The 20,425-nt window shown below is 53.2% G+C and overlaps 1 protein-coding gene across 1 annotated transcript; it reads left to right on the top strand.

Moving 5' to 3' along the window:
- The first annotated feature begins 2,533 nt into the window (after window positions 1-2,533).
- Window positions 2,534-20,419, top strand: ash1l (ASH1 like histone lysine methyltransferase). Its single transcript, XM_089023350.1, is given in 27 exon segments — window positions 2,534-3,202; window positions 3,412-6,465; window positions 6,467-7,394; window positions 9,118-9,697; window positions 9,773-9,946; window positions 10,205-10,299; window positions 10,454-10,527; window positions 10,646-10,691; window positions 10,765-10,873; window positions 11,397-11,603; window positions 11,672-11,818; window positions 11,920-12,028; window positions 12,145-12,294; window positions 13,729-13,796; window positions 13,913-14,079; window positions 14,175-14,327; window positions 14,416-14,470; window positions 14,542-14,674; window positions 14,745-14,999; window positions 15,940-16,026; window positions 16,103-16,193; window positions 16,266-16,404; window positions 16,494-16,666; window positions 16,730-16,896; window positions 17,040-17,424; window positions 17,568-17,635; window positions 18,388-20,419. Coding segments are annotated over 27 exon segments (8,217 nt in total). The 5' UTR covers window positions 2,534-2,605; the 3' UTR covers window positions 18,394-20,419.
- Window positions 20,420-20,425: the final 6 nt, after the last annotated feature.

Genomic DNA, 20,425 nt, shown 5'->3' with positions numbered 1-20,425 from the left:
GGCCGTTTGAAACCATCGCAGACGGTCCGGGGCCGGAGGGTCGCAAGCGGCTCGCTCTCGGGATCGTTCACGCGAGACCAGGTGGTGGATTCGCGCTAGCCGCTTCTTATGCCACACAAAGCATCAGCGAGCGTGAGATTTAGCACTGCGGCCGAGTCGCACTTTTCCCGGTGACGGACAGATTCGCCGGGTTCGTATTTGGCCCCCTTCCCCGCGCCCCAAACGACCACGGAATAACAAAACGCGGCCCACGTGAGCACTGTCAGACGCGTAGCGATCTCACGTTTGTGAAAACGCCTTCCCGCCGCTGACGTTTCATGTCCTATTTTGCCACTGCAGCACTTGATGTCATGCGTGGCCACCGCGGGGCCACCGAACGACGAAAAGACACCCGGACAAATAATGTCAACGCCGATTCTGGACGACTAGAAGAGGTGAGACCGTCCGCCGTCCTCGCGTGTGACACTGAATAAGATGGAGAGCAAACGTGGATGTGTTTGCATTTTGGGTCAGGCAATTTTAGTCTGCCTGAAGAAATAAAAACACGGCAGAATTGATGATACAGACCGAGGCCCCCCTACTTGCCCCTCTTTTTAATTGTTTTTGCCACAGAGGAAGCTTAACGTTTCTCGCACACACACAGGATGTTTGAAATGTGCTGGCTCAACTGACACCTGCCATCCATGTTGCTTTCCCTCCTCCCAAAGACGCCCCTCCCGCTCGTGCGCTTGCGAGGTCAGGATGAGGGATCGGGTGTATGGCAAGGCCAAGTCCAGATAACTGCGCTTGTGCGTGAAGGTAGAGTTCGGCGGAAGGTGACGGGCAGCACATGGAGTTCAAAGCAGCTTTTCTGTACCTTTCCTCATCCGTTCTGTGAAACGCTATTCTTGCCGCCGCTTGTTTGTTTAAGCAGACCATTTGCTGTGATTACAATGGTATTTAAGCATTTAACCAATCACATTTTAGCCATCATTTGTCACCAGGGTCAGAAATCTACCTGGACGCCTTCACAATCAGTTCTGCATCAAATGCCAATAAAACGATTGCTTTAACCAATCAGATTTCGAGTTGGCAACCCAAAAGGGGCACTAACACCTTCTTGAGGGCTCTGGTCAACGGCAGAGTTTTCGCAAACTATGGTTGGCTAGTCACTAGCCAATCATAATTCGCAAAAACTACTCTAATCACAAGTCGTTAATAAGTGAGTTGCTTGTTCTGTAGCCACAAAGGGACATAAGTCTTCTTGTGCCGGTCCCAAGCCCGGATAAATACAGAGGGTTGTGTCAAGAAGGGCATCCGATGTAAAAGCTTGCCAAAACAAACATGCGGATCAAACCTCTAAAAATGGAGGACAATGATTTGCTGTGGCGACCCCTTGAAGGGAAAAGCCGAAAGGAAAAGAAGACCATGGAGCAAAAAGCACCAAAGAAACGTTGCGCTCTGTAAGTAAGATGGGATTGCTTGGAAAGGCTCGCTAAGAAGTTGACATTTCACAACTTGTTGGCTAAGTGCAATTGTTTTCTTTGTTGTTTTTAGTCCCGAAGGATGTGTCCAAAATATTGAGGTCCCCCCCCCCCCCACCCCCGATTAGTCATGAATTCAATGCAATATCATTTGACGTTTAGCATTAAAGTAGGATGGCGTACGCCGTTTGTCACTATGAGAGAAGCAAGTGGGTAAAAAAGCTGGGCCCAGCGCCGTGCCAAATGTGTCTTTGATTATCGGGACCGCAAGTGCTTCCGTTTGTGTGCTGCGACTGCCGCTTTGGAGGTTTGTGGAAAGAGCAAGTGGGAAAGGTTGCGGAAGGATGATTGGCGCAGTGTTCCATACAAAGAAGGCCGTCCTCGGCTTTTGAACATGTCGTGTTCTTTGGAGGTGAAATGGAACCGCTCATTTTTTACGTCAACTTTGATGCAGAGTGGCTGGCGGTGAGCTGCAAAGCACACTCGGAATTTCGGCCGCCATTTGTCAGCTGGCTAAGAAGCATCCATTGCTATTCCCCAGCAAACGCAGACAAGGAGCATCATCAGGGAAGATGTCTCCTGCCCAATGAATCGTGATCAATTTTGTGAGACTTTGCGCAGGCTCCCTCGCCGATGTTTTGTTTTCGCGGAGTGAAACCGCCGCCAGGTCGACTCGCGCACGCTCGCTTTCATTTACTGCCGGTGAGGGCAAAGGACAGAAAAGCTTGAGGTGCTACGTGCACTCCCAGAGGTCGCCAAGTGGCGAGGTGGCAGTTCTCCGCGGCCTCCAAAATGACTCGACTCCCAGAAAACTTTGCCCAGGAGTTTTCAAGACGCGTTATTGGCGAAAAATAAAATGGATTGTAAAAAGGCCATTGCTTTGGCAAAAACGGGTACAAATGTCCCTCCATATGGTCTTTGACATTAATGAACATTTGTTTTTGTCTCTCCAACCACCCCCACCCGGCAATTCCCCACGACGACAGCTGAAGGACGGAGTCAGAGGGCCCACTTGACGGGGAAGGATAGAAAAAAAGGAGAGCTCGGACCTCATTGTTGTCCCCGTCCCCCTTGTCCCCCTTTCCCCACCTCCTTCCCTCCCCCGGCTCCTTTCCTATATTCTTCCGAGGGTCTACGTTAAGATGGACCAGAAGCTTCACGGCCGAACGGCCACGCCGCCGCCGCCTCTTCTCTCGGCCGTTCCGACCGGCGAGCGGGAGAAAGAAGGGGCGCTTGGAAAGAAAGAAGACGAGGAGGACAAGAAGAGGGACAAAGACAAAGAGGCGTCCGCTACCTCGGACGGAACGGGTGCGGGAGCCGCCGCTCAAGACGGCGCTGGCGACCAGTCGCAATTCTCCATCAAGGAGAGCAGCCTCTCGGAGGGCAACGTCAAACTGAAGATTGGTCTTCAAGCAAAGCGCATGAAAAAGCCTCCGAAAATCTTGGAGAATTATGTCTGCCGACCCGCTTTCAAGGCGACCATGCGGAGTAGCGGACGGGGGGGAGGTAGCGGCGCTCGAGGAAATCGCGCAGGGAATACCAACGACGGGCCGGCGAGCCGCAGTCAGAGTCCTTCTCGCGTCAGGGAAAAGGAGAAGGAGCAGATCGCGGGCGCGGGCAGGCCGCTGGCTCCGTCCTCGTCCAAAGTCCCGACGCCGCTTCCTGCCGTCGGACCTCCACCCGCCGGCGCGGCTGCGGAGACGCCGCATCAGGTCAACGGCGCCGCTTTGGGAAAACGGGTAAGTTGCCGTCCGGCCGGCCACAAAGTAAGTGAGCAAGCTTGCTGTTGGGGTGTCAAAGGTTAAACGTGTTGTGGTGCTTTTTCAAATTGGCCTTTGAATGGATTGAATGCAAAGCTTTGCTTTTTCTCAAGTCTGCTTCATGTCATGCACATTCGTTAGCGTTGCGTCAATCATGCTTCCATTTTGTTTTGTTTGTTTGATCGAAGGCGGCGCCAAAGACGGAGTGTCCGTCCGACGCAAAGTCAGACGGTCCGGCGGCGAGCGCCACCTCGGAACGGCCCCCGAGCCTTCATGGCCCTCCCCCCGACGGCAAACTTCATCCTTCCGGGAAGAAAACGGCAAGCGCGCCACACAACGCCCGCTCGTCGGCGCCCCCCACCCCATTAGCCGCGCCGAAGGAAGCCGGCGGGGAAAGCGCGAAAGCCCCGCCGCGCGCCAACGAGGCTCAACGAGATAAAGACAAGGCGCTTCCAAGCTGGGGGGCGCCGACCGTCACGGAAAAGTTAGCGCAACTCATCGCCACCTGCCCGCCGTCAAAGACGGCGAAGCCCGTCAAAGCCGCCAAGGCGGACCCAACTCCCTCCCACCCGAGCTCCGGTTTCATGACGCCCACGGCCAAGCAGCGCGACAGGGCCATGGCCAATAGGAACACCTATTCCAGAATGGTTCACCTCCCCCCCGCCGCGCCGGTGTCGCGGCCGCCCGGCCGGCCCTACGGTTCCCGGAACAAAGATGCCGCGGCGGAAAACCCGCCCGCCTCCGTGCCAACGAGGAAGGACGAGCCGGACGGGGGCGGGCAGGCGACCGGCGGCGCCGTCCTGGCGTGCGCCTCAAAGGACGCTGACGACGGGACCGTTCCCAAAGCGCCGTCTTGTGCCGCTCACTTCCCAGCCCCCGCCTCAGGTTCGTCCCCCCTCCCGTCTTGCTGCGCCACCGCGGCCGAGCGGAGGACTTCCCCCGCCGACCTCGGCTCCCCCGCTGTCCCGCCGGCGGACCGCGCGGGCGACGCCCCCGTTCCCGTAGAGAACAGCCTCGCCGGTCCCAGGCAACGCGGCAGCCCCGCCCACGTGAGCAACAGCGGCGACAAAAGTGCGACCAATTCGTCACCGCGAGCCGAGAGCCGCAAGAGCGCCTCCAGTCCATCCAAGCACAGCCCCCGCCGGGACGGCGCTCGCGTCGTCCGTCTCGCCGGGCCCCCGAGGGCCTCGTCTCCGCCCGAGCCGGAAGGCCGCGACGGCCCCCGCACCCCCCTCTTGGACGATTCGCCCGATTGGTCGGCGGACTCGGCAACGGAACAGGAGCGCAAGCCCCTGAAGAAGCGCAGAGGGAGGAAGCCGCGCTGGGGCCGCGCCCCCAACAAGGTCCACGATCAGAGCGCAGACGCCGACGCGCACTTTGACCTCAGCAAAAGCGCCGCATCGCCGCCGTCCTCCGGCCCGGAAGGCTCGTCGCCGCTCAAAAGGCCGGTGGGGAGGCCCCCCAACCCAAATCGAATCAAGGCAAATACGAGTTCCGTGTCGCGTCTGTTCACCTTGGCGCCCCGCCCCAAAAAACGAGGGAGGCCCAAGGCGGGCATGCCCAGGCTGGACGGCCCCACCCACGGGCGCCCCCCGAGCACATTAGCCGCCTCCAAGGTCTATTCGTCTTTTTTCAAGTCCAAAGAGGAGCAAGACCCCCCCGTGCTCCACCCGGAGGTGGACATCGAGCCGCCCAAGCCCGCCGCCCGAAAGCGGGGGCGCCCCAAGCGCCTTCCGCCCACCTTACCCCAAGAGGGTCAGCCTCCCACGCTGGCTCCCGAAGCCGGGGGGGACCTCGCGGGGGACAAACGCTACCGCGGCAAAGGAAACGGCCAGCTGATGATGAAGACCATCATCGGCAAGATCAACAAGATGAAGAGCGTCAAACGCAAGCGCATCCTCAGCCAAATCCTGTTGGGACCCCGGAAGGAGGACCCCCCGCCCAAAGCGTCGGCCAGCTCGGCGGGGGGCGGCTCGGCGCACGCCGCCGGTCATTCTTTGTCCTCCCTGGCCGCCTCCCTCGGGGGGAAACTGGGGCCGCAGATTAACGTGAGCAAGAAAGGCACCATCTACATGGGCAAGCGGCGGGGGCGCAAGCCCAAAAGGCTTCACGCCGCGCCCGAAGCCTTCCCGTCACCCCTGCAGCAGAACCGCCGCCCCCCCTCGGAAATCTTTCCTTCGCCGTCCCTCTCGCAGTCCAGCGGGGGCCACAGCCCCATCAGCGAGGGGGGCTTCGCCGAGCCGGGCTCGGTGCAGCACTTCGCCCCCCACCCGCACTATTCGAACAGCGCCACCTTTGCTTTCCCGCCGCCCACGTTTTCAGCCCCCAACCTCCGCGGCGCGCCGCCGGGCTCCTCCCAGAGGAAGTCGCCCTTCCGCGGCCACCGCCAGCACTACCGGCAGCACTACCACTACGGCAAGCCGTCCCCGCCGCGCCCGCTGCATCCCACCTCGCCGGCCCCCCTGAGCGAGCTGAAGGAAGCCACCCCGTCCCCGGTCAGCGAGTCCCACAGTGACGAGACGGCGCCCAGCGACAGCGGCATCGGGACGGACAACAACAGCACGTCGGACCGCGGCGAGAAGGCCGGGGGGGCGCTGGCCATCGGCGCCGCCCTGCTGGCGCCGATGGGCTCCAACGGGCGACGCCACGCGGCTCTGCCGGCGGAGCGTCCCTCGCCCTCCCCGTCGCCGCGGAGACCCCACCCGGCGGCCCCGCCCGCCTCGGTCTCGGCCCACAAGCACAAGCACAAGTGCAAGCGGCGCGGGCACGGCTGCCCGGCCTACGACAAGCTGAAGCGGCAAAAACGCAAACGCAAGAAGAAGTACCTGCAGCTGCGCTCCCGCCGCCTGGACCCCGACTTTCTGGCCGACCTGGACGAGATCGTGGTCCGCATGAGCCAGGTTCGCATCGCGCATCGCGGCGCGGCCCACCGCCTGGGGGGCGTGGCGGCGGGGGCCGCTCGAATGGCGGCGGGCGGCAACCGGGCCGCCCACCCCCCCCACCACTACGTCCACAGAGACCTCCTGCCCACCATATTCCGCCTTAATTTTGGCAGCTTCTATTCCCACCCGGCCTACGCCTGCGACCCGCTGCACTACGTGCGCAAACCGGACCTGAAGAAGAAGCGCGGGCGACCGCCCAAACTCCGAGAGGCCATGTCGGAAGTTCCCTTTGTGGCGGGGCTGGGCTTCCCGCTCTCGGGCGGGGGCTTCTACCACCCTTCTTACGGCGTTCCGTATTCCTTCCGGACCCCTGGGCCTCGGCTATTACCGGGGCTACCCTGCGGCCGGCGCGCTCTATGCCCACCACCAGTCGCCCCACGCCGCCTCATCGCACCACTCTCATCACGCGCCCACCTTCCCGCCTCCTCCCCCTGCGTCTTATTTGCATCATCACCACCCCCCTCACCTCCTGCTCAACCCTTCCAAATTCCACAAGAAGAAACACAAGCTGCTTCGGCAGGAGTACCTGGGCGGGCGACCCCCCGTTCTTTTCCCCCCCGTCTCCTCGGAGCTGTCTTTTAACTGGCACCACAAACACAAACACCGGCACCGATATAGGGAGCGTTGCGCCGACGACGACCAGGAGGAAAAAAACGCCGGCGGTCCCGCAAACGGCACCGACGGCGGAGGCGTTTCCGGGAAAGCCGAGCGAGTTGCCCGCTTAGGATTGGCGGAGTCTTTGCAAAGGTGCCGCTTTGGACAGCGGGCGGGCGTGGCTTTGGCCAATTCGCCTTCGTCCTCCTCCTCGGCGGACAGGTACAAGCGCAAGGAGACCCCCCTTTCCTGTCTGGGACCCTCCAGGCTGGCGCTGGCCGGCGGCTCCAAAGGCCAGCGTCCCCCGGAGTCCTGGTTCCGAATGGGCTCCCCCGAGGCCGACCCGCGCAAGCTTTCGCGCGGCCGCCTGTTGCCCGGTCAGGGGCGCTTCTCGAACGGGGGGCCGGACCGAGCGCCCGCCGGCTCGGACAGCGAGGACGAGGGGCCGCTAGCCCCCGCGGAGGACGCCCAGCCTCCGAACCTCACAAATCTCTTTGCCTCGGCTCTCACTCGCGCTAACCTGAGGGGGTGCGGGGCCAGAAGGAAGGAGACGGCGCCGGAGAACGCCTGCTTCTCCCGCGTGGACCGGACCGTGAGAAAAGAGCGCTCCGTCTCGGCAGACAGAAGACCATTCGGTGAGTCGCGTTGGCCTCGTGCGCCCTGTTAACATAAAAAAAAAAAAAAAAAAGCTGTGATTTTGGAACACTTTATTTGATGCCATCAAAAAGTCGCTTTTAGGATTGCAAAGTACTGAAAAAAAGGAGCAAAAATTAATGGAAGAACTCCGGATTCTTGTACACATCATTTTTATTTTCTAACTCGGGAACCTTTTTGACTAAGAGAGCCATAAAAGTCAAATATTTAGACATGTTTTTCAGTGAGCGCAACACGCTCGCGCGCACACATAGGCATACACACACGTACGCACGCGCGGCCACTTTTAAACAAAATGTCAGAATGTATTATAAAATACAGTAAAGTCTCGTTATATCGATATTGGTTATATCGATAGTACTGCTTATTACGATACTATTTCTATGAACGCGAGGAGAAAATTTACATGCCGCAGGATCGGATATATCGATAGTCCGGTGATATCGATATTTTTTCCGACTCCCGAGAATATCGATAGAACGAGACTTTACTGTAACTTTGTGATAGTACTCACCGCTAACGTGACTAGTTTTCCGTTCCTCATGATTGGTAAAAATCCAGCCAAATGATCGGAAAGAAAGTCAACTTGCCGGGTCCATACACAAAGTTATTGCTCGCTAGCCTGCATACTGCTCATTAGCTTGCGCGCTAGTTTTCTGCCGTCTCTCACAGATGTATATTGATGCTAGCGTTAGCATGGGGCTTGTTAAAATGCCACTGGCATGCGACTGTTTCATTGCAAATTAGAATCAGAACCTTTTCTCTCAACAAAAGCGAATCCTCAGGTCCATTCAAGCTGAAGTGTACTCACCATTTTTTTTACCCGTCTGCTTATTTAATGGGGCGTTTACCTGTTTCAACATGACGGCCAGTATCATCCAATCAAAATTGCGCTTTGCACCAACTGCAGCCCCAACAGGAAATGAACAGTGAAAAGGCGAGAAGATGTACAGTGAGACCTCAACTTACAAACACCTAAACTTACAAACTTTTTGTCTTGCAAACGTCACATTTATGAAAATTAAACCTTATAATAAGCACTATTTTCATAATACACACCCACCACGGCTGGAGGAGTGATCTTCGGCGGAAGCACACGACCGAACAGCACCAGAGGTTAAGTTACCAATAGTCCTTATGGACTGTTGGTAACTGGATTCCTTCCATAAGCCATCAACGACCATCAAAAAGGTAAATAAAACTTTATTTTACAGCACAGTTTATTTCTTTAATTACAGTCGTCATGTAATGCGCCTCTCTTTCCAAACAGCAATTCCCTTTGACCTTCGACCTCCAACGCCATTCCATCAAGCCATAAATGACCATCCCAAATGTAAATAAAGTGACTTTATGATACAATGCAGTGTATTTCTTTCATTACAATACAATAGCACATTTATTATACATAGAATAAGGTATGTTGTGTGTAGTTTTAAGGCTTATTTAGTTGAAAAGTATATTTTATGGAAACCCGGGAACGGATTATTGCCATTTTAATTGTTTCCTATGGGAAATCTTTATTTGAGATACACACTCTGTCTGGGAACCAGTTAAGTTCGTAAGTTGAGGTCTCACTGTATTTAGTTTTATCGCCGAATCTGATGCGATCATCAAAAGAGCCATATATGGCTCGCGAGCCATAGGTTCCCGACCGCTGTTCTAACTGGTCGTCAGCGCGCTTATTTTGATCTTTTTCTGGCCAAGGCCCGGCAAGCGTCCAGACGAGAGGCGTCGCACTCTCCAAATCGGAAGGGCCGGAAGCCTCGCTGCATCACTGCCAGCAACTCCGTCAGCAGTCCGCCGCGTTCTACTCGCGTGACTCTGCGTCCTCTTCCCGCCCGCCGCCGTCCCCGAACTGTTGCCCAGACGGCGGCGCCCTCCCCCACCCGTCGCACCCGTCACAGAAATCCAAGCACAGTCTTCACCACGTCAACAAAATCCTGCGTGCCAAGAAGCTGCAGCGGCAAGCCCGCACGGGAAACAACGTGGTGAAAAAGAGGGGCCCAGGGCGCCCCCGCAAGCATCCGCTGCCTTCGCCGCCCGCGTCGCCCACCCTTGAATTCGGGGCGGGCGGAATCTGGGACGCCGACAGCGTCCAAGACACCATTGAGGCGGTTGTCCAAGATCAGCGAGGCAGAGGACAGAAAAGAAAACACTGGGAAGGGGAAGATGGGGAGGACGCCGCGCAGCAATCGCCCCACGCAGAAGACCGCCTGATTCCGAGGTCCAGACCCGGACCCGCTGGGTGCTGGCTGGCCCAGAGCGAGCTGGCTCCCTTTGCCGGGTAAATTCAAGTCTGCACCAAAAAAAAAAGAAAAATTCCTACTCCGGTGTCCACCAAAGCATGCTTGTGTTTCAGCTCGGCTGAGAGGAAGCCAGACGGCCACCCCTCGGCCCAAGGCCGGGACCTCGCCGCCGGGGAACAAGCATCGGCCCCGCCCCTAGCCGCCCCGCGTGAAAAGAAAGCGGCCAGGCCTCCCAAGAAAAAGTTCCAGAAGGCTGGACTTTACTCGGACGTGTTCAAGACGGAGGAGTAAGTAGGGAGTCAAATGGATGTACAGTAAAGTCTCGTTATATCGATATCGGATATATCGATAGTCCCGGTTATATCGATACTATTTCTATGCACGCACGGAGAAAATTACATGCAAACAAGGTTGGATATATCGATAGTCCCGGTTATATCGATATTTTTTCGGACTCCCTTGAATATCGATATAACGAGACTTTACTGTATTTAATTTCCGTTGCGCTTGCGCTCCACGGTTGTCTTGCTCTTTCTTGCTCGCAGCCCCCGCAGCCAGCTTCTGCAGCTCAAGAAAGAGAAGCTGGAGTACATCCCTGGGGAGCACGATTACGGATTGTTTCCGCCACCCATCCACGTTGGTGAGTCCCGGAGCCACTCAGGCACTTGTTTTTTTTTTTTTTCGAGCCGTCGCATTTGGAAATCTCCGCTTGGAAGACAAGCGCTTTTCATTTGCTCGGGAAAGCTAACGCTGCAACCGTTCCCGACTTGACTTTTTTTTGTTGGCGTTTTCAGGAAAGTACCTGAGACAGAAGCGCCTGGATTTCCAGTTGCCTTACGACATCCTCTGGCTGTGGAAACACGATCAGGTGATTGATTGCCATCAGCGGACGACCTTTCCTTTTACTTTTCTTCGCCGTCTTTTGGAAGCTTTTGTGACCCAATCGCCTCATTGTTTCATCTCATTTTGAGCTTGTTGTTTTCCAGCTATACAAAAGGCCCGACGTGCCTCTTTACAAAAAGATCCGATCAAGTAAGTGTTGATTGGCTGGATGCCATCTGACCTGGTCTTTATTTGTAACTTCCCTCTCTTGTTTGCGTGGCAGACGTGTACGTTGATGTCAAGCCTTTCTCCGGCTACGAAACCACGACATGCAACTGCAAAACGCCCACCAACCACACTGAAAAAGCTTGTCTGGATGACTGCCTCAATAGGTAAAGACGATCGGGGCGAGGCGAGGCGGGGCGAGGCGGGGCGGGGCTTGAGCCACGTCGCTAACTGTTCGGTTTAAATTCTTGCTTCTTTCCTGGTTCGGTTTTCAAAGAAGTTCAGGGATAAAAATATCAGTAACGACGATAGATGGTGAACAAAAAACTACTTTATTCTAATGAGACAGAAAAGCACTTCTCGTCTCGGTCGGGGCGAAGACATGAGCACACGGACAAAGATAGGAAACAAAGAGAGCGAGCTCCCGCTCTGACAAGTTTTTGAATGTCCACAGCAGCGATCTGTTGTCCAATCAGCTACAGACAACTCAGTGTTGGGAGGGTCTTAGGGTGAAGTTGGAGCCGTTGCTTCTTTGCAACGACTATTGAACTAATAAGATTGATAATGCTATTAGACTGAAATTAAACGTGCAATAGTCATAATGTGTACTAAGCTAAACATGAAATAACCTAATATGTTTACTGATGTGCATAAAACACTCTATCACTAACCATGTCTCCTTTCGCCAAGGATGAGCTTTGCCGAGTGCTCCCCCAGCACCTGCCCGTGTCGCCAGCACTGCGACAACCAGCACATCCAGAGGCACGAATGGGTTCAGTGCCTGGAGCGGTTCCGCGCCGAGGGCAAGGGCTGGGGCATCCGCACCAAAGAGAGCCTGCGCTCCGGACAGTTCATCATCGAGTATCTGGGTGAAGTGGTCAGCGAGCACGAGTTCAGGTGAAGCGCTCGCTCTTACCCACGCGGAGGATCAATTGGTGCCCGCTCACCTGGCTTTCCTTCTTCAGGAGTCGGATGATGCAGCAGTACTTTGCTCACAGCGGCCACTACTGTCTGAATCTGGACAGCGGCATGGTGATTGACAGCTATCGGATGGGCAACGAGGCGCGCTTCATCAACCACAGCTGCCAGCCCAACTGCGAGATGCAAAAGTGGTCAGCGCCGCTTGACTCCTCCTTCTCACCTTTTGTTTCCCCGCGACTTTGAATAGAGTACGGGCCCGGTATCAAGTTGTCCTTTTCCTGGTGACCTTTAGGTCAGTCAACGGGGTGTACAGAATCGGCCTTTTTGCGCTCAAGGACATCAGCAGCGGGACCGAGCTCACCTACGATTACAATTTCCATTCCTTCAACACGGAGGAGCAGGTGAGTGACGCCCTCAAGTGTTGACGAGGCTTCTGGTCGCCGTCGTCGTTGACCTTTGAGCATCTCCCTCAAATCTGCCATATGCTGATGTTTCCCCCCCGCCCTCCCCACCGCAGCAAGTCTGCAAGTGTGGCTCGGAGAGTTGCCGGGGCATCATCGGCGGCAAAAGCCAGCGCGTCAACGGCCTACCCGGCAAGGTGGCCGGCACTCGGCGACCGGGTCGACTCAAGGAGAAGCGCAAATCCAAACACCAACTTAAAAAACGGGTGAGTGCCGCTGCAATTGAGGCTTGCCTGCTAATATTTCCGCGTAAGACCACCAAACGGGTCGGACGCGCATCGGACAGGTCACGTTTTTCAAAATTGATTGATTGATCAGAATCAGAAAACCTTTATTCGTCCCACAATGGGGAAATTTGCAGTCCACAACAGCAATTGAAAAGGGATGGGGTGGGGGGTGAAAGGATAGAAAATAAGATATTCTAAGCATAGCAAAATAAAATTGTCAACTGACTACTGATGGAAGGACTGCTACAATGTGTCTTTTTTCGGTCAGGGGCGTTCCTTCAGTGACGTCACTTACGGACTCGTCACCAACTCAAAAATAAGACTTCCTGAATATTCAACGCGAGTCTTAAAACGTAAAATATAGCTATATGCGGTGGAATCTTTGTAAAATACGCTCAGTAGAAGTCATTTGAAGTGTTTTCTTTTATATATTCTGATGATCGATCCTTAAAGGACAAACGACGCCCCCGGACAAGTTGTGTCCATAATTTGTAAAATGGCTTCAAATGACTTCTACTGAGCGTATTTTACAAAGATTCCACCGCATATAGCTATATTTTACGTTTTAAGACTCGCGCTGAACATTCAGGAAGTCTTGTTTTTGAGTTGGTGACGAGTCTGTACGTGACGTCACTAAAGGACCGCCCTTTACTGTAAAAAAGACGCATTGTAGCGGTCCTTCCATCACGTCAATGTATTTTGCTGTACTTGTTTGGTCTGAGGACCTCGTGTTGCACCCAAAAGCCGCCAGAAGAGGGCGTCCAAGCTCCATATAAGGAATTTATCAGCCTGTGGAAACGGAGGTGGCCACAGGAGGTCGCCATTTTCTGCCTCTTTTTTTGGGTGGGAGATTTTCCCCCCAATGTTGCCTCAAAATGGCACAAATAAATTCTTTAATCGATTGCAAACATGTATGATTTCCTCTTCTGAACTATTTGAATCATATTCATAACTGGATGTGTAACAAGACAGCATATTCTCCGAATCTGAAGCCATTGTTTTGATTCACTAGCAATGCAAGACGTCTTGGTGTGACGTCACGAACTGGGGGCGGGACTTTCTGAAAATGCCCAATTCGCAGCTCAATTTTTTGCAGATTTTGGACACTTGAAGTCATTTTTATTGGTGTTTTGCATTTGACTAAAAATATACTGCGTGTTTTGGCTATTTTAGATGCTATAAAACGTTTTTCTGGCGTCAGTTAAAAAACAAAAAAGTGACGTCGGTTGTCCTTTAATACTTTGCAACAATGGGAGTTTTTGCGATTAGTCGTCTTATTGTATTTCAAGTTGTGAAAAATAGGGCAGGCAACTTTATGGCTGGGCAGGCGACTTTTCAGAGTTGTCAGCCCTGGTGTACGCTAACTTTTTGTCATGAGTTTCAGACACTGATAAAAGAGCTTTTTGTTTTCAGGAGGAAGAATCCAGCGACAGCAACAAGTTTTACCCTCATCTTATGAAACCCATGTCAAACAGAGAGAGGTAGGTCGTACGGGATTTACGGAGAAAAACCGCCTCCCCCCCCCCACAGGAACGACTGGTCCGTCGTTGTGTTCCAAAAGCGCTGATCGCGAAATCAATTTCTGCCCCTCTATTAGGAACTTTGTCCTCAAACATCGTGTGTTCCTTCTGAGGAACTGGGAAAAAATGAGGGAAAAACAGGAGTTGCTGAAACGAGAGGGCGAAAGAGAGCGAGACCCTGGCGCCCTCTCCGTCTACACTCGCTGGGGGGGCGTCATCCGCGACGACGGCAACATTAAGTCGGGTGAGCCTCGCAAGCTCTCATTTCATTCCAAGTGGCGCCTGGATTGAAAAAGTGAACAAACAGGCTTGCGTTGTGTCCCGTCCCCCCCACCCCAGATGTGTTCCTCACGCAGTTCTCAGCCCTGCAGACGTCACGCTCGGTGCGGACGCGCAGGCTCGCCGCCGCCGAAGAAAACACCGAAGTGACGCGGACGGCTCGCCTGGCGCACATCTTCAAGGAGATTTGCGACATGATTAGCAGCTACAAAGGTCGGTCATTTGGCCACTTTCTTCCGATCCGTCCGCGACAAATCTTGGACATGTTCTCACGGCTTGTCATCTGCTCTTCGTCCCACAGATTCTTCCGACCACACGCTCGCCGCTCCGCTATTGAATCTCCCGTCACGGAAAAGGTAAGAACCAAGTCGCAAAGACCTTTCACGCTCGGAGGTGACCTTTTTTGTGCGCAACGCGGCATGTTTAGGAACAGCCATTACTACCAGAAGGTGTCGGACCCTCTGGACTTAAGCACCATTGACAAACAAATCCTCACGGGCCATTACAAGACGGTGGAAGCCTTTGACACCGACATGCTCAAAGTGTTCCGCAACGCCGAGGTAGGCGCTTACGAGTGTCCCGCGGAACGCCAATCGCCGTCTCTCGCTAACGTCTCGTTTCCCCACCCAGAAATATTACGGGCGCAAGTCGTCGGTGGGCAGGGACGTGTGCAGGCTGCGCAAAGCCTACTACAGCGCCCGCAACGAGGCGGCCGTGCAGATCGACGAGATTATGGGCGAGACGGCCAGCGAGGCCGACAGCTCTGACTCGCTGGAGCCCGTCGCGGGGGCGCCCGGAACCCACGACAAGGACGACGACGTCATCCGCTGCGTCTGCGGCATGTACAAGGACGAAGGCTTGATGATCCAGTGCGAAAAGTGCATGGTAAGGGGGCGGGGCCACACCCAATTCTTTTTTTTTTTTTTTCATACATTTACAGAGAGAAATGAAACAAATACGGTCAAAGCTGGCTTTTCAAACGTCTTGGTTCTCAACCGAAAATATGTTCTTTTTTTTTATGCATCAGTTTACAACCACAAATGGATTCTCGAGCAAACGCCACGCACCAGAATGCAACTCATTTTCTGCCATTCCCGAATTTATTCGGGAATTGAAAAGCATGGCGTGGAGCGCCATTCCCGAATTTGTTTGGGTTTGTTTTTTTTCTTGTTTTGGTGCTGATAAAGCAGTGGTTAGACCTCTGGCAGTGTTTTTCCCCTTCCACGAGGGGGCAGCATTTGCTTTATCTCCATGTTAGCGCTTTGTTACAGTTTCAGCTGTTGTTAATGTGCTGAATAAACCGATATGTATGTATTGCATTTTGGACAGCCGCCCCATTTCAAGCTCAGACAACTCCAGACCCATATCACTTAGGAATTAACTGTTTTTTTTTTTTTTTTTATTAAAGGAGAAAGTCTAACGTTTCTTAGGCTGCATTGCATGTTGACGTTGATGATCCTAAAAGTCCATATTCTGTGGGTCCTGGAATTGGAGTGAGAATGACCACAAAAAAACCCTGGCACTGGACTGGACACCTTTTTGCACATCGTCTGGCAGTCAAAGATTTAAAAAGCAGACTCGTTTGGCTGAGATCGCCACAAATCAGACGTTATCCTCGTGTAGCGTTCCATTGCAAGTCGACATGTTTTTATTGTTTGATATTGATACAAAAAAAAGCAGACATTGGTTCCATTGAATATAAAGGGCCACGTTTTGGTTGTGTGGAACGGATGATGGTGGAAAAGCCAGCTTTGACTGGATCGAAGCAAAAGATGCGACAGGCCACCTTGGCGGACCGATTCCATTATGTTTTCTTGCGTTGAAGGTTTGGCAACACTGCGACTGCATGCGGCTGCAGACGGAAGTGGAGCACTACCTGTGTGAGGAATGCGAGCCCAGGCCCGTGGACACGGTACGTCCGCAAAGCCCCGCCGGGGGAGAGTCTTTTCACGCCATTCATTCGCCCATTGTTGTTTTGGCCGCAAAAGGAAGTCCCCATGATCCCCCAACCCAGCTACGCCCAGGCCGGCTCCATCTACTACATCTGCCTCCTGAGAGACCAGCTGCTCCTCCACCAAGGTACGGAGAAGCGGGCAGGGGGGCGACTTTGCTTTAGTTTCTCGCGGAAGAATAAGCTTCCTGTGGACGCAGGCGACTGCGTGTACCTGATGCGAGACAGCCGGCGCACCCCCGAGGGTCAGCCCGTCAGACAGTCGTACCGCCTCCTCTCTCACGTCAACCGAGACAAACTGGACATCTTCCGCATCGAGAAACTCTGGAAGAACCAAAAGTAAGTTGGGCGCGGCGGCACGGCCCACGTTTGCACCCCACCGGCCGGGCTGATTTGTGCACCGCTGTGACTCGTCCCCGACCACCAAGGGGGGAGCGCTTCGCCTTTGGCCACCACTACTTCCGTCCTCACGAGACTCACCACTCGCCGTCACGCCGCTTCTACCACAAGGAGTTATTTCGCATGCCGCTCTACGAGATCGTCCCCCTGCACGCCGTGGTGGCCACTTGCTGCGTTCTCGATCTCTACACGTACTGCAAAGGTGAGGAGGCGCTCGCTCGCTCGCATCGGTGAGTTGCCGGCGTGACTCGCTTTGTTCTCGCAGGCCGGCCCAAAGGGGTGAAAGAGCCCGACGTGTACATCTGTGACTACCGCTTGGACAAATCGGCTCACCTTTTCTACAAAATCCATCGCAACCGATACCCGGTGTGCACCAAGCCGTACGCCTTCAACCATTTCCCCAAGCGGCTGACGCCCAAGAGAGACTTTTCGGTAAGAATCTGGAACAGATGCCTCCAAAATTCATGAGGACCGGCGCGTTCCAAAACGAGGGACGGAATCTGCAACTCATTGCGTCTCCGGGAACCTTGAAATGTCCTCCACGTGAACGGCGATTGCGTGATTGTCGCTTGCAGCCCCACTACGTTCCCGACAACTACAAGAGGAACGGGGGCCGCTCGGCGTGGAAGTGCGAACGTTCCAAAGGGACCCACGAAGGGTCCGCGGTCTGCGACGACGACGGCGGCTCTTCGTGCGACTTCCCGTCGGAGGCCGCAGACACCGGATTGGAGGAGGACGTGGACGGCGCCCCTCCGCCGGGAGGGGCGGGGCACAACGATCAAGACCGACGCCCAGAGGTGGAGGAGCGGCGGCGGGAGGGCTCCGCCCGCGGCGCCGGGGACACCCTCGAGCGGCCGTCTCCGATGGCGGCCCGCCCGGCGCCGGGCGGGAGGGAGGCCCAAAGGGAGCGCCTCAATAAGATTCTCTTGGATCTGCTGCACAGAACGCCCGGCAACAATGGTGAGGGGATCTAGCGCACATCGACACAGCGCCCGGGCGGGCCTTCACTTTAGTCTTTCGGAGACACTTTTCTTTTGTAGTTATTGATTTTATAAGTTGTGCATCGGCACCACAACAGCTTGTCCAATGTGATGCGCTTGCAGGAATCTCCGAAGGAGAATTTGCTGACCAAGCATGGCCGAAATTGGATCGAGGAGCAAACGTGTTTCAGGTGCATTGAATTGGAAAGTCCGATATGGAAGAGCTAGCTAGCGCTAACACCAAACAGTGCACGCCACTTTCGGAAGATGATTGCTTCCATATTAAAGTGAGACCTCAACTTACGAACTTAATTGGTTCCCAGACAGAGTGTGTAAGGCGAAAAGTGTGTATCTCAAAAAAAAAATCCCATAGGAAACCATTAAAATGGGAATAATCCGTTCCCGGGTTTCCATAAAATATACTTTTCAACTAAATAAGCCTTAAAACTACACACAACATACCTTATTCTATGTATAATAAATGTGCTATTGTATTGCAATGAAAGAAATACACTGCATTGTATCATAAAGTCACTTTATTTACATTTGTGATGGTCATTTATGGCTTGATGGAATGGCGTTGGAGGTCGAAGGTCAAAGGGAATTGCATGAGGACTGTAATTAAAGAAATAAACTGCTGTAAAATAAAGTTTTATTGACCTTTTTGATGGTCGTTGATGGCTTATGGAAGGAGAGGGACTGTTCGGTCGTGTGCTTCCGCCGAAGATCACTCCACCAGCCGTGGTGGGTGTGTATTATAAAAATAGTGCTTATTATAAGGTTTAATTTTCATAAATTTGATGTTTGTAAGATGAAAAGTTTGTAAGTTAAGGTGTTTGTAAGTTGAGGTCTCACTGTATTATTATTATTTTTTTTGCTCAACTTTCAGCTCCTTGTGTCCAAGCTCCTAAGCATCCTTCCTCTTTTTGTGTTCTTCCCACAGCCATAGATAGACTTATCTGCCAGAGGAGGTCAACGGACACTTGGATTTGTTGACATGTGTTGACGGAAAGGAACATTTCATCACACCGGGCGAGGTGACGGACGACTGCCTTTGACGGGCGGGCGAGATGACAACAAAGGAAATGATCGGAAGGGGGCCATCCAAAGCCTTCCAGAGCATCCCGGGCGGGATACCTCCTCCAGGACTTTGTCAGCTCAACTCTTGAGAACGGACGGTGGAGGGGGTTTGGAAGCTCCCACTCGATGTCCCCCACGGCACAAAAAAAAGCCCCCCACGCATCCAAGGACCCGTTTGCGACGTACGGCGAGCGCAAGTCAGGATGCGGAAGACTTGCTGGCCCTTGCGGGCGGGCGCACGCTGAAAGTGCTTGCGCATGCCAACAATGTTTGGAGGTGTGCAAGATGCTGCTCGTGAGATGGGGGGGGGGGGGGCGGCGGGGTTAATTAGGTAGACTGCACTTTTGGTACCATGGATATAGTGAATTTCTGTGTCATGTATCTGTATTGAAAACACACTAAAATAGTACTTGATGATGGGGGGGTGTTATGTTTTCCCTCGCATACTGTACTTGGCTTACTCATGTCGACACAGTCTAGGCCTGCTTCTTCCAAAAGGGAGGGGAGCGCTTTTTATCAAATGTTGAGGTTTAGACCCCCCCCTCCCTGTGAGACGGTGGGCTTGTCCAACTGATGGATTCACCAGCTTAATGAAATCAGGTGGGAGGAACACGGGCTTCAACTGCAACGCCTTAACTGGGTTGTGCTCTCCAATTTGTCCGTTTTTTTTGCGCATCCATAGAGGCCACAACATTTCCTCAACCGGTCACTTTTTTTAAAGAAAAAAAAAACAAGGGCTTAATGGCAATTAACAGTTTTAAGAAAACTATGGAAAGAAAGCATTGCTTCACGTGAAATTCTACCAGGCAAGTCAATACTGTATGTGGGGCGGAGTGTTTGAAAAGAATTAGTCTTATCTGATGTGGACATCCCTCCCCCGCCACCCAAAAGGGACTATCGACATAGTCCCAACGTTGTAAACTGACCAAGAATCCGTTCAAATGACGCTGAGGATGGAGAATCGGAATGGCCAGTGGGCCACCATGCGAAGTCTATCCACACGCTTGACCTTGAGGGGGTTGGGGGGGGCTTCTCCGAAAGCAATATCTTGAAAAAAACGACCTGGTTTGTTATTGTGTACTGTTCAGGCCTCGGCTGGAAATGAATTGCAATTATTCTCATCATGCTCATATTTTAATGTCATTGTCTTGCTAGGATCAAGACACTTCTTTTCCTTTCGGCTTTACCCTTGAAGGGGTCGGTCGCCACAGCGAATCGGTGTCCTCCATCTTCAGAGGTTTGATTCGCATGTTTGTTTTGGCCAAGCTTTTTAGTCAGATGAAGACACTTAAAAAGGAAAAATACTATTTTTGTTGTCTTTAATCTCAGACGAACCTCCCTGACAACATCGTAGCCCAAATTTTGTTGCTGACGATTGAAATTCATGCAAATGTTGCGCACGAGCGAGCGGGCCACGCTGGCCACAGCAAGTGACACCGCAACATCATTGTTACTAATATTGCTTTTATTCAGGGGTAGTGTACTCCTGGGTTGTTGTTTTTCTTTCTGCCAAGTGTTGAACACTAAAAAAGCTAGCCAACATCAAAAAGGTTCTATTTTGGAGCAGTGATTTTAAAAAAAAGCAAGTCGTCAAACCACATTTTTCGTTCAAATAGGAAATGGTTCCATTTTGTGCATCACACTTGTTGTATTTGTGCGTTTTCTGTGATTTCTTGAGTTCTTTTTAGACAATCACAAAATAGGATGCAAGCGTTGTAAATGGCAAACCGGCTGACATTTTGTGACGTGTACAGTTTGTCTAAAAGCTCTCCCCATTCGCTCAAAGTTTGTAATTATAATTCTTAAGTCATGAAAATATGCTGTTGCTTTTTACTTTTGGTTTTCTATTTGTTTAGGTTTTGTTCTTTTTAATAAAAAAGCACTACGTTATTGTACGTTGT

The sequence above is a fragment of the Hippocampus bargibanti genome, linkage group LG20, assembly GCF_051943395.1.
Source record: "Hippocampus bargibanti isolate YZ-2025 linkage group LG20, ASM5194339v1, whole genome shotgun sequence".
Classification (NCBI taxonomy): Eukaryota; Metazoa; Chordata; class Actinopteri; order Syngnathiformes; family Syngnathidae; genus Hippocampus; species Hippocampus bargibanti.
The sequence above is the reverse complement of the archived record's forward strand: the minus strand, read 5'-3'. Positions and strand labels throughout refer to the sequence as shown.